Source organism: Giraffa tippelskirchi, chromosome 1 (assembly GCF_054371585.1).
Source record: "Giraffa tippelskirchi isolate mGirTip1 chromosome 1, T2T-mGirTip1v1.2.pri, whole genome shotgun sequence".
In the NCBI taxonomy this organism is placed as follows: Eukaryota; Metazoa; Chordata; class Mammalia; order Artiodactyla; family Giraffidae; genus Giraffa; species Giraffa tippelskirchi.
In genome coordinates, this window is record NC_137275.1 from 181,359,798 (window position 1) to 181,372,914 (window position 13,117).

At 41.6% G+C, this 13,117-nt stretch overlaps 1 protein-coding gene across 3 annotated transcripts in view; it reads right to left on the reverse strand.

Annotated features, from left to right (window-relative positions):
- Positions 1-13,117, reverse strand: part of ANKS6 (ankyrin repeat and sterile alpha motif domain containing 6) — a 54,023-nt gene that overhangs the window by 14,847 nt on the left and 26,059 nt on the right. For 2 of the 3 annotated variants that reach the window (XM_081511962.1, XM_081511951.1), the window contains exon 12: positions 1,627-1,810. In XM_081511962.1, coding sequence (XP_081368088.1) covers positions 1,627-1,810 — 184 coding nt within the window. The remainder of the gene's footprint in view (positions 1-1,626; positions 1,811-13,117) is intronic. The other variant, XR_014060073.1, reaches the window with a different exon arrangement.

Here is a 13,117-nt window from a genome sequence, read left to right on the forward strand (position 1 = left end):
CCAATAATGAATGAGAGGGGAGAAGAGTGGGCAGAGACAGGGCAATCAGATATCCACTGCCTCAACTCTTTTTGGGGAAAATGTGGGGCACAAATCCCAAACTGAACCACTAGGAGTTTAAATTCCTGAGAGCTTCTGAGGCATGGAATTCATGGGTGGGGAACTTAAGATGCCACACAGAAATTCTCTGGTGGTCTAGTGGTTAGGACTCCATGCTCTCACTGCAGAGGACCCGGGTTTAATCCTTGTTTCGGGAATTAAGATCCCACAAGCCATGTGGTGTGGGAAAAAAAAGATCATTATATGTATATATATAAAGAAAACACAGGGAGGAATGGGGTTGCTAGCCAACCTCTGAAGCGTTTATAAATGATTGCGCTAGATAGCACAAAACAATAAAAGCAGTCCCAAATAAAGAGGATGCCAGTGGTAGTGTACATTTATCAATGCAGTACAGACCATAGCTTGTGCAATTGATTTCAACTTATCACTTGCTGGGCAGAACCTGCTCTGCACTCCCTCCAAGCAGCTGCAGTGAGACGCCTGCAAACCACACACACAGTGAGAATCTCCTCGCCTGTCTGATTCATACTCTGATTGCACCTGCCTGGTCCCTAGATCTCATCAAAGCTCTGCTCCCTCCTCTCCCACCCCTGCTCCCAGGAGCCTCCAGAGGGAAGTTTTTAAAAGGATGAGCTTCTTCTCTCCTTTATCATTTACGTCTTCATGTCTGGGACCTCACTACAGTGCCTCCAACCCCCTCCCTGCTGTCTGATCCCTCTCCCTTTCCTCATCACCCCCACTCACGCAGGTTCCAATGTTCCCCCAGTTACACCTCCTGCTTTTACTTGCCCTCCATCCACTTCCATTTTCCTTTAAGGAGCTACTTCTCTCCTGCTCCCAATCCACACAATCTGACCCTAACCGACCCTGGCTCCAAAGGCAGACACACTCTGCCCTTGGGGACACAGAGATAGTCAAGGATGGGCAAACAACCCAAGTCATTATAAATATAGCCATGACAGGACAATGATCTTTATCCGTGGGGTTTCGTCAGACCTGCTAAGAAAAGTGACACACTTTCTACTAGGGTGTCTAGGTTAGTAGGAAGAAGAAGCATGAAGCTGCAGAGGGTATCCCTGACACCACTTGAAGAGAGCCAACCTGAAAGATGGAGTGAAACATTCCAAGGCATGTGGATTTAGACATGCTTGAAGCACACCCTAGATACTTCCATTATATGAGCCCACAGATGATCAGTGTTTTGGTTTTGTTTCTGCTTAAATCAGTTTGAATGGAGATTTCATCCCTTGCAACTGACAGAATTCTGATTTGTACAAGGTTCAGGGAAAGGTACATAATGGGTGGCGGAAAAGCAGTGTACAGGTGTACATCTGTGTATATAAACAAAACCAACCTACATTCAGAAACTACTGTATACCTTTTAGGTACATAAGCTCAGAGAAGACAAAAATGCAAGGTACAATCAGGGAAGGGAAAGACGTTTTTGACTGAAAAAACTCAAAAACACCTGACCCAGGATAGCTATTGCAATGAAGGGCACCTGCTAGGTTACCATGGTGAAGAGGGAAGGGTGGGGTTTCAGGACCTTTCAGGGGGACTCACCCTCATCAGTGATGGTGCCACTGCTGGAGCCCCCGCTGCTCTTGGACTGCCGGTGGGATGAGGAAGAGGACACGGAGGACTCGGCCGCGTGCCCTTTGGGAGAAGGAGAAGGCGTGAGGGTGGGGGAGGTGCTTTTGGAGGTAGTGGAGGTTCCAGATGGAGGCCTTTTGCTTGTCTCCAGTTTCTGGTGAAAAGAGTAAGACAGATATATAAGCCATCACCTGGAGGGCAGACATGATTCAAACAGACACCCACAATAGGGAACACAGGTGATATATGACTCAACAAGATGTCTAACCAGGACTATGAAATCTACTTCATAGAAAACATGCAAAGCAGAAACTGTAATATCAAAACAGTTTCAGGAAAATCATCCCCTGAGAAGAGACAGGGAAGGGGATGGAAAAAGTGGCACAAGAGGAGCCAGGTCCTAGTCCTGTCCAGATAGCGGCCAGCATCATGTCCTTGGCCGAGTCCCCTGACCTCTCACTGCCGTGCCATGCTAAGCTGATTCAGTCATGTCTGACTCTGTGCGACCTGATGGACTGTAGCCCACCAGGCTCCTCTGTCCATGGGATTTTCCAGGGAAGAATACTGGAGTGGGGTGCCATTCCCCTCTCCAAGGCATCTACCCAGCCCAGTGGTTGAACCCAGGTCTCCCACATTGCAGGCAGATTCTCTACCGTCTGAGCCACCATGGCAAGTCCTTGGACCCATGTCTCTCTGGCATCTCCTGCATTGGCAGGTGGGTTCTTCACCTCTAGCGCCACCTGGGAAGCCTGGTGACTGCTCACTGACCAGCTCTAAAATGAAAGTGTGGCTTATTAACACACACAGACCCATTCTGCTCTGGATGTTCCTTCATCTAAACCAGTCACTTTCAACCACTCAACACAGAACACTTACTATTTTCCTTTGAATGTGTTGCACAAAAAAAAGGCCTTTTTATTTTGAAGTACTTTTGTTTATTTTATAGAAGTACAGTTGATTCACAATGTTGTGCCAGTTTTGGGTGTACAGCATTAGTGATTCAGGCGGGGTTTTTCTTGCAGTTTATATTCCATTATAAGTTATTACAAGACGTTGGGTATCATTCCCTGTGCTTACACACAGGGATTTACTGCTTATACAGTAAATCCTTGTTACTTATCTATTTTATATGCAATAGTTTATATCTGCTAATTCCATACTAATTTGTCCCTCCCTGCCCCCTTTGGTAACCTTAAGTTTGTTTTATATGTTTGTGAGTACTCTTAGACTTACAATTATGGGAACTAAGAAATTAACACTGGGATGGTACTATCAGCTAAACTGCTGATGGTACTCAAATATCTGTAGTTGTTTCACTGATTCTTACTTTGGTCCAGGATTCATGCTGCATTGACCCATTCTGTCTTCTTGTACTCCTCCAACCTGTGATAACTCCTTGGTCTTGCCTCGTCTTTTATGACCTCGTTACTTTCGAAAAGTCCTGGTCCGGTATTTGTCAGGTATTTGTAGTGGATTTGTCCTGTTTCCTCATAATGAGATTTACTTATGGATCTTGAGGTTGACAACCACAGAGGTGATGGGCCATTCTTAGTGCATCACACCAGGAGGTACAAAGCAACAATACCTTATCACTGATGATGATTTAGTTAAGGTGGGGTCTGTCAGATCTCTCCATTATGAAGTTACTATTTTTCCCTTTATAATCAGTAAATATCTGGGGAGACATTTTGAGCTAAATATTTTTTTTTCCTGTTTGTCTGTTAACTTTAACATTCTTTGGTGCATCTTCTCTGGAGCAATTACTACTGTGATGTTCTAATGGTGATTTGTTATTTTCCTTATTCCTTCCACATTTATTACTTGGAATTCTGTCCAGAAGAGTTGTTCCTTCTCCCCCATTTATTTATTCAGATCAGTATGGGCTTGTGGATATATATTCTCTGGGCTATAATCCAATACTATTGTTATGCCCTGGTCCCTTTTATTGGAGGGTGGTATTTAGATACTAAAATCTGGATAGTAGGTTGTTCATGGTTACTGGGATGTCACTCCTTCTAGGTCCTCTCAGTGGACAGAGCAAGGAAATATATGAAGTCTACTAACCTACGCATACACATATAGCCATCCTTAGTCCTCTATCAATCTGTGTATACATGTATACTTACCAGCATACATTCATACTGATAGCTTTGACTCCAATCCAATATCCACAGGGTTAGTTCCACCATTTCCCCTATGACTCAATCTCTGACAATTAAAAACTGAGCTCATTATTTGTTCAACCTTACTATATGTGTTAAGTGTATATATGCTATGCTATGCTATGCTAAGTCGCTTCAGTCGTGTCCGACTCTGTGCGACCCCATAGATGGCAGCTCACCAGGCTCCGCCGTCCCTAGGATTCTCCAGGCAAGAATACTGGAGTGGGTTGCCATTTCCTTCTCCAGTGCATGAAAGGGAAAAGTGAAAGTGAAGTCGCTCAGTCGTGTCCGACTCTTAGCGACCCCATGGACTGTAGCCTACCAGGCTCCTCCGTCCATGGGATTTTCCAGGCAAGAGTACTGGAGTGGGGTGCCATTGCCTTCTCCAAGTGTATATATACATACATATATATACACATGTAAAGCAGCTTCAGAATTGCTAGCCTATAATACCTACAAGGAAAAAAAAACTCAACTAGAATACAAGGCTTATGTACAGTTCTTTTTGTCTTTACTCTTACAATCTCCATTGACATGTTTTCGCCCACCTCCTACAGTGTAGGTATGTCATTCACTTGTAATACAGCTAGATCTGTTGTCACAGTCTGCATGCATCCTTAGTTCCTGGTTGATTTAAAATCCACATGCAGTAAAAATAACTTCTGTGTACAATTCTTCGGGTATTGACAAATAAGTAGAGTTGTATATCCACCAACAGAGTACCATATGGAACAGTTCCATCATCCCCCAAATTCCCTTGTGCTGTCCCTTTCTAGTTAACTCTTCCCCCACTCCAATCAATGGAAATAACTGATCTGTTTTCCATTCCTATAATTTTGCATTTTGAAGAAACTGTCATACACATGGAATTAAATGATATGTATACTTTTTTATCTGGCTCAGCATAACACTTCTAGGATTCATCTAAGTCACTGCATGTGTCAATAGTGTATTCTTTTCCATTGCTAAGTAGTATTCCATTGTATGGGCTTCCCAGGTGGTGCTAGTGGTACAGAACTTGCCTGCCATTGCAGGAGATGTAAGAGACATGGGTTCAGTTCCTGGGTGGGGAAGATTCCATGGAGGCAGGTATGGCAACCCACTCTAGTATTCTTGCCTGGAGAGTCCCATGGACACTGGAGCCTGGTAGGCTACAGTCTATAGCGTTGCACAGAGTTCGACATGACTGAAGCAACTTAGCATGCATGCACATATTCCATTGTATGGGTATTACCACAGTTAGTTTACATATTTACCCGTTATGAGATGTTTCTAGTTTAGGGTATTTACGAAAAACTGCTGTAAACATTCACAAACTGACTTTTGTATAAAGATGATTTTTAAAAAATCTATTTGGTTAAGTATCTAGGAGAGAGACAGACAGGTCACATGCTCAATGTATATTCAGTTTTACAAGAAACTGTCAAACTGTTTCAAGGTGGCTGTATCATTTCTGCATTCCCATCAGCAACGAATGAGAATTCCAGTAGTTCCACATTCTCACAGCTCTTGTAACTTAATTTTTTTTTTTAATTTTAGGCAGTCTAATAACAGGTGTAGAGTGCTATTTCATTGTAGCTTTAAGTAGCATTTCCTAAATAATGATGTTGAACATTTTATCATATGTTTAGATGCCATCTATATATCTTCTCTGGTGAACAATCTGTTCAGATATTTTGCCCATTTTTAAATTTGTTGGTTGTTTACTTATTGTTGAGTTTTGAGAGTTCTTTATTCTGGATACAAGACCATTATCAGATACATGATTTGCAAATATTTTGCCTAGTGTGTGGCTTGTCTTTTTATTCTCTTAATGCTGTCTCTTGCAGGGCAAAAGATCTGAATTTTTATGAAGTCCAATTTAACATTTTTTCTTTTACGGATCACGCTTTTGGTACTATATCTGAAACTCCATGCCAAATTCAAAGTTACACAGATTTTCCCCCAGGAATTTTATAGTGTTTCATTTTATACTTCAGCCTATGATCTATTTTGAGTTAATCTCTGAATTCACTGTGAGATATATATGGAGGTTCATTTTCTTGCATATTCAATCGTTCCAGCACTATTCGTTGAAAAGACTACCTATTCTTTGTTGAACTGCTTTTGCACCATTGTGAAAAAAAATTTAGTTGACTCTTCTCGTTAGGTCTATTTTTAGCCTCTCTATTCTGTTCCAATGACCTATGTGTCTGTCCTTCCCTAATACCATACTGTTTTACAGTAAGTCTTAAAACTAGTTATTGATAGTATGATTCTTTTTCATAATTCTTTTGCTTATACTTTCTTTGCATCTTAAAATAAATTTCAGAATCACTTTCTAGAGCTCTACAAAAAGAGCTAGCTAGGATTTTAATTTGGATTATATTGAATCTATAGATCAAACTGCAAAAAAAATGATACCTTAACAATATTGAGCCTTCTATCTCTCCATTTATTTAAGCTTATTTATCAATGTCTTGTGGTTTTCAACCTACAGATTCTGCACATACTTTATTAGATTTATACCTAAGAATTTCATTCTCATAATACAATTTCATTTTTATATAATACATTTCTAATGTACTATAAATGATACTTTCAGTTTCCAATTTAAAAAGTCTAATTATGAGAAACCCAAGTAAGAAGGTAGGTGTTGCGAGAGGGCATCAGAGGGCAGACACACTGAAACTATAATCACAGAAAACTAGCTAATCTGATCACACGGACCACAGCCTTGTCTATCTCAATGAAACTAAGCCATGCCATGTGGGGCCACCCAAGACAGATGGGTCATGATGGAGAGGTCTGACAGAATGTGGTCCACTGGAGAAGGGCATGGCAAACCACTTCTGTATTCTTGCCTTGAGAACCCCATGAACAGTATGAAAAGGCAAAAAGATAGGACACTGAAAGATGAACTCCCCAGGTCGGTAGGTGCCCAATATGCTACTGGAAATCAGTGGAGAAATAACTCCAGAAAGAATGATGGGATGGAGCTAAAGCAAAAACAATACCCAGCTGTGGATGTGACTGGTGATAGAAGCAAAGTCCGATGCTGTAAAGAGCAATATTGCATAGGAACCTGGAATGTTAGGTCCATGAATCAAGGCAAATTGGAAGTGGTCAAACAGGAGATGGCAAAAGTGAACGTCAACATTCTAGGAATCAGCGAATTAAGATGGACTGGAATGGGTGAATTTAACTCAGATGACCATTATATCTACTACTGTGGGCAGGAGTCCCTTAGAAGAAATGGAGAAGCCATCATGGTCAACAAAAGAGTCCAAAATGCAGTACTTGGATGCAATCTCAAAAACGACAGAATGATCTCTGTTCGTTTCCAAGGCAAACCATTCAATATCACGGTAATCCAAGTCTAAGCCCCGACCGGTAATGCCAAAGAAGCTGAACTTGAACGGTTCTATGAAGACCTACAAGACCTTTTAGAACTAACACCCCAAAAAGATGTCCTCTTCATTATAGGGGGCTGGAATGCAAAAGTAGGAAGTCAGGAAACACCTGGCGTAACAGGCAAATTTGGCCTTGGAGTACAGAATGAAACAGGGCAAAGGCTAATAGCGTTTTGCCAAGAGAACGCACTGGTCATAGCAAACACCCTCTTCCAACAACACAAGAGAAGACTCTACACATGGACATCACCAGATGGTCAACACCAAAATTAGATTGATTATATTCTTTGCAGCTAAAGATGGAGAAGCTCTATACAGTCAGCAAAAACAAGACTGGGAGCAGACTGTGGCTCAGATCATGAACTCCTTATTGCCAAATTCAGACTGAAATTGAAGAAAGTAGGGAAAACCACTAGACCATTCAGGTATGACCTAAATCAAATCCCTTATGATTATACAGTGGAAGTGACAAATAGATTTAAGGGACTAGATCTGATAGACAGAGTGCCTGATGAACTATGGACAGAGGTTTGTGACACTGTACAGGAGACAGGGATCAAGACCATCCCCACGGAAAAGAAATGCAAAAAGGCAAAATGGCTGTCTGAGGAGGCCTTACAAATAGCTGGGAAAAGAAGAGAAGCGAAAAGCAAAGGAGAAAAGGAAAAATACTCCCATCTGAATGCAGAGTTCCAAAGAATAGCAAGGAGAGATAAGAAAGACTTCCTCAGCGATCAATGCAAAGAAATAGAGGAAAACAACAGAATGGGAAAGACTAGAGATCTCTTCAAGAAACTTAGAGATACCAAGGGAACATTGCAGGCAAAGATGGGCTCAATAAAGGACAGAAATGGTATGGACCTAACAGAAGCAGAAGATATTAAGAAGAGGTGGCAAGAATACACAGAAGAACTATACAAAAAAGATCTTCACGACCCAGATAATCATGATGGTGTGATCACTCACCTAGAGCCAGACATCCTCGAATGTGAAGTCAAGTGGGCCTTAGAAAGCATCACTATGAACAAAGCTAGTGGAGGTGATGGAATTCCAGTGGAGCTATTTCAAATCCTCAAAGATGATGCTGTGAAAGCGCTGCACTCGATATACCAACAAATCTGGAAAACTCAGCAGTGGCCACAGGACTGGAAAAGGTCAGTTTTCATTCCAATCCCAAAGAAAGGCAATGCCAAAGAATGCTCAAACTACCGCACAATTGCACTCATCTCACATGCTAGTAAAGTAATGCTCAAAATTCTCGAAGCCAGGCTTCAGCAATACGTGAACTGTGAACTTCCAGATGTTCAAGCTGGTTTTAGAAAAGGCAGAGGAACCAGAGATCAAATTGCCAACATCTGCTGGATCATTGAAAAAGCAAGAGAGTTCCAGAAAAACATCTATTTCTGCTTTATTGACTAAGCCAAAGCCTTTGACTGTGTGGATCACAATAAACTGTGGAAAATTCTGAAGGAGATGGGAATACCAGACCATCTGACCTGTCTCTTGAGGAACCTGTATGCAGGTCAGGAAGCAACAGTTAGAACTGGACATGGAACAACAGACTGGTTCCAAATAGGAAAAGGAGTACGTCAAGGCTGTATATTGTCACCCTGCTTATTTAACTTATGTGCAGAGTACATCATGAGAAATGCTGGGCTGGAAGAAACACAAGCTGGAATCAAGATTGCTGGGAGAAATATCAATAACCTCAGATATGCAGATGACACCACCCTTATGGCAGAAAGTGAAGAACTAAAGCGCCTCTTGATGAAAGTGAAAGAGGAGTGAAAAACTTGGCTTAAAGCTCAACGTTCAGCAAACTAAGATCATGGCATCTGGTCCCATCACTTCATGGGAAATAGACGGGGAAACAGTGGAAACAGTGTCAGACTTTATTTTTTTGGTCTCCAAAATCACTGCTGATGGTGATTGCAGCCATGAAATTAAAAGACGCTTACTCCTTGGAAGGAAGGTTATGACCAACCTAGATAGCATATCTAAAAGCAGAGACATTATTTTGCCAACAAAGGTCCATCTAGTCAAGGCTATGGTTTTTCCAGTGGTCATGTATGGATATGAGAGTTGGATGGTGAAGAAAGCTGAGCGCCGAAGAATTGATGCTTTTGAACGGTAGTGTTGGAGAAGACTCTTGAGAGTCCCTTGGACTGCAAGAAGATCCAACCAGTCCATCCTAAAGGAGATCAGTCCTGGGTGTTCATTGGAAGGACTGATGTTGAAGCTGAAACTCCAATACTTTGGCCACCTCATGCGAAGACCTGACTCATTGGAAAAGACCCTAATGCTGGGTAGGATTGGGGGCAGGAGGAGAAGGGGACGACAGAGGATGAGATGGTTGGATGGCATCACCAACTCGATGGACATGGGTTTGGGTAAACTCCGGGAGTTGGTGTTGGACAGGGAGGCCTGGCGTGCTGCGATTCATGGGGTTGCAAAGTGTCAGACACAACTGAGCAACTGAACTGAACTGAATTATTCTAATTGTTCATTGCTACTGTATAAAAATACAATCGACCTTTGTATATTGACCTTGTTCAGACCCTGCTGAACTCAGTTTTTAGTCCTAGGAGGGTTTGTGCAACCTTTTTGCACTTTCTGAGTAGACAAACATATCTAAAAACTAGAGTAGTTTTATTTCTTCCTTTCCAATCTGTGTACCTTTAACCTGTTCCTTACCTTATCACACTAGGATAGATTTAGGTACAAAGTTGAGAGAGGCAACATCCTTGTTCCTGATCTTTGGTGAAAAGCACTCAGTCTATTATCATTAAGTACAATTCTAAGTACAGGTATTTTATATGAGGTCCAGGAAGTTCTTTTCAATTCTTAGTTTGCCAAAAGTTCTGATCATGAATGGAGTTTGAATTTTGCCAGGTGCTTTTTCTGCATTTTATTCTTCAGTCTATTAACCTGGTGAATTATGCTAATGAAGTGCTCTTTTTCAGTATTTATCCTAATCAGTGTTCTCTGAACTTCCTGGACTTGTGGTTTGGCATCTGTAATTAATTGGGGGAGAAATTCTTGGCCATCAAAAATATATATATATTCCTTATGCCCCACCATTCTCTCTCTCTCTTCAGGGGTTCCAATTACCTGTATGAGAGCATTAGCTACTATCTCACAACTTTGGGGTGCTCAGCTTTTGTTTTTGCTTTGACTTCTTTTTTACTTCATGTTTCAGTTTGGGTAATTTCTACTGCCCTATCTTCAGGTTCATTGATTCCTTCCTTGGCTGTGTCAAGGAAAGAATCTTTCTACTGAGGAGCCCATCAGAGGCATTCCTCATCTCTGTGTTTTTTATTTCTAGCATTTCCATTTGGTTCTTATAGTTTCCACTTCTCTGCTAAAATTGCTACTCATAGGAGTGTGCATGCTGTTCAGATTGTCCACTAGAGCTTTCACCATATTGTAGTTCTTTTAAACTTCCTGTTACATAATTTCAACACCTGTTTCACATCTACATCAGATTCTGATGACTGCCTTGTTTGTTGGGAGTCTGGTGTTTCTTGCCTTTTTACATGTCTTATAATTTACGTTAAAAGTGGATATCTCATATAGGATAGTAGAGACCAAGATAAATAGTTTTCATGCCTAGAAATGGGTACACCTTTCCTTCTGCTAAGCCTTTAATGTTGCTTCTTGCTAACTACATCCCAGAGTAGAAACAGAAGTCCCTTTCTTAGACTTTAGAAAACATTGTCAATAAGCTGTCGATATTATTAATGGATTCTTCCTTCTGCTTTTTTCTGTAAAGACAGCCATTCCATAATAAAGCTCCTGATTGAGCAGGAGACAACTGGGATATCCCTACAAAACAGATTCAGTCAAGGGCAAAGAAACACAATACTCTAGGCCTGTAGGCAACATTATTAGGGAGGAGGCAGGTAAATATAAGATTTGGGATGCTCTGAAATATTTGAACTATTCCTTTCATCTCCAGTGTGGCAGATTGATCATGTCATGGCATCATCTCCACCCTTCCTGTACCCATACTCTTTGCTACATAACTGTGTGGTCTCCTGCAGTGGGTGTGATGACTTGCTCAAACTTCATTGGTTTTCAACTAATGCCTTTGACTGTTGCCATGAGAACATGTCCAAACTTGTGGACACACATGTTCGGATCGCCCTAGCCAACAGTCAAACATGTAAGAGATCCCCTCAGTCCAGAAGCACCACCCAGCTAAATCCAGACCAGGCTGCCCAGCCACAGATGTACAAGTGTAAGAGATGCATTCTGTTTTCAACCACTGTGCTTTTGGGTGGGAACAGAAAGCTGGTATTCCCAAGGGAACTTTGGGCTTTCTGAGATCTGGGAAGTGAAGCACACTCCGGCCCCACCCCATCTCCATTCTGTATCTGCTAAGGCACTTCACGTCAGAAGTCACGCCTTACAAATATTCTACCACTGCAGTGTGCTTGGTTTAAGCAAAGTGCAAAACCCAGAATCATCAGGCTCACATTTTGAATACTAATTTCTAATTCTTCCTAAGGGAGTCTTTGAAAAGCACTTCATGTCTCCATTTTGCTGCTAGAGCCTTTGACAGAAAGCCCACTCCTGTGTCCTTTGATTTAGGGCAGTGATTTCTAAGAACTTGGGGTGGACTGGCTGCCAACACTCTTAGAAGAGAAAAACAGATTCCTCAGACCCTACCCTGAGAGTCTCATTTAGTTAAGCTGTGTGGAACCCAGAAATCTGAGTGTTTAAGTAGCTCCCCAAGTTTACAGCATATTCTTATGCTAGGACTATCAGGTGATCATTGAACTGGATTGTTTCTCCAGTTTTCTGTTTCCTGAATGCATCTTCTGACACAATTTTCTTTCATCAGAACACATTTGTACATACTTAAAATATGACAGGTGCATCCAGGTGATGCAATGGTTAATATAATTTATAACTTAGATGCCTCCCTATTTCCAACAACAATGAAAGGAAGCTAACAATATATAACACATATAATAAGACCATCAGAATAGAAACAGAAAATTTTAGACAACAGAGAAGAGGAAAACTATATAAAAATTCTAGAGTAGCAGATTTACTGTAATGAGTAGCTGAGTTTCCTAGCAGCAAGGGCAAAAAGAGAAATATGCTAATTATAGAATTTTTACTATCAGATGAAATAAAACATATTGAAGTATCAGTAGACATTTTTTACCTAGAGCTGAATTCTAAAAGGAACTTAATTTCATAAATACTAGTACACAAGTAATGTTGAACATAATAGAAAATATGCTAACATATACAGAGATTTTTTTTTTTTTTTCCTGCAGCTACATTGTAAAGAAACTAATTATACAGGACCAATTGCATAAGGGACTTTGAATAACGAAGAAAGCTGTATAACCAACAATGGTTGGACTGTAGCCCACCAGGCTCCTCTGTCCATGGGATTCTCCAGGCAAGAATACTGGAGTGGGTTGTCACGCCCTCCTCCAGGGGATCTTCCCAATGCAGGGATCGAATGTGCGTCTCTTATGTCTTCTGCATTGGCAAGCGGGTTCTTTACCCCCAGGGCCACCTAAGAAGCCCAGTAACTGCTCTGGGGCTCATTAATGGAGGCAGATGAGGCCTCAGCTCTGTCCTGTTCACCATCCTTCTTATAGCTCCCTTCCTATGCTGCATACTCACCTCTGGAGCCCTGCATGTGCCATCACCTCACCCTGAGACAGTCTCATTCCATCCCACCCTGCTCCTTTCACCTCACCCTTCAGATCTCCATTGAGATGTCACTGATGCCCTCAAGAATCGGCAAGGACACATGCCCCATAGCATCCTCCCTTCTCCATGAGACACACTGCTGTGTCTGTAGTGACACCAAGAGAACAGTCACCAACCCCTTCATTCATTGCTGGATCCTCACTGCTGGAAGTGAGCACAGAGCAGATG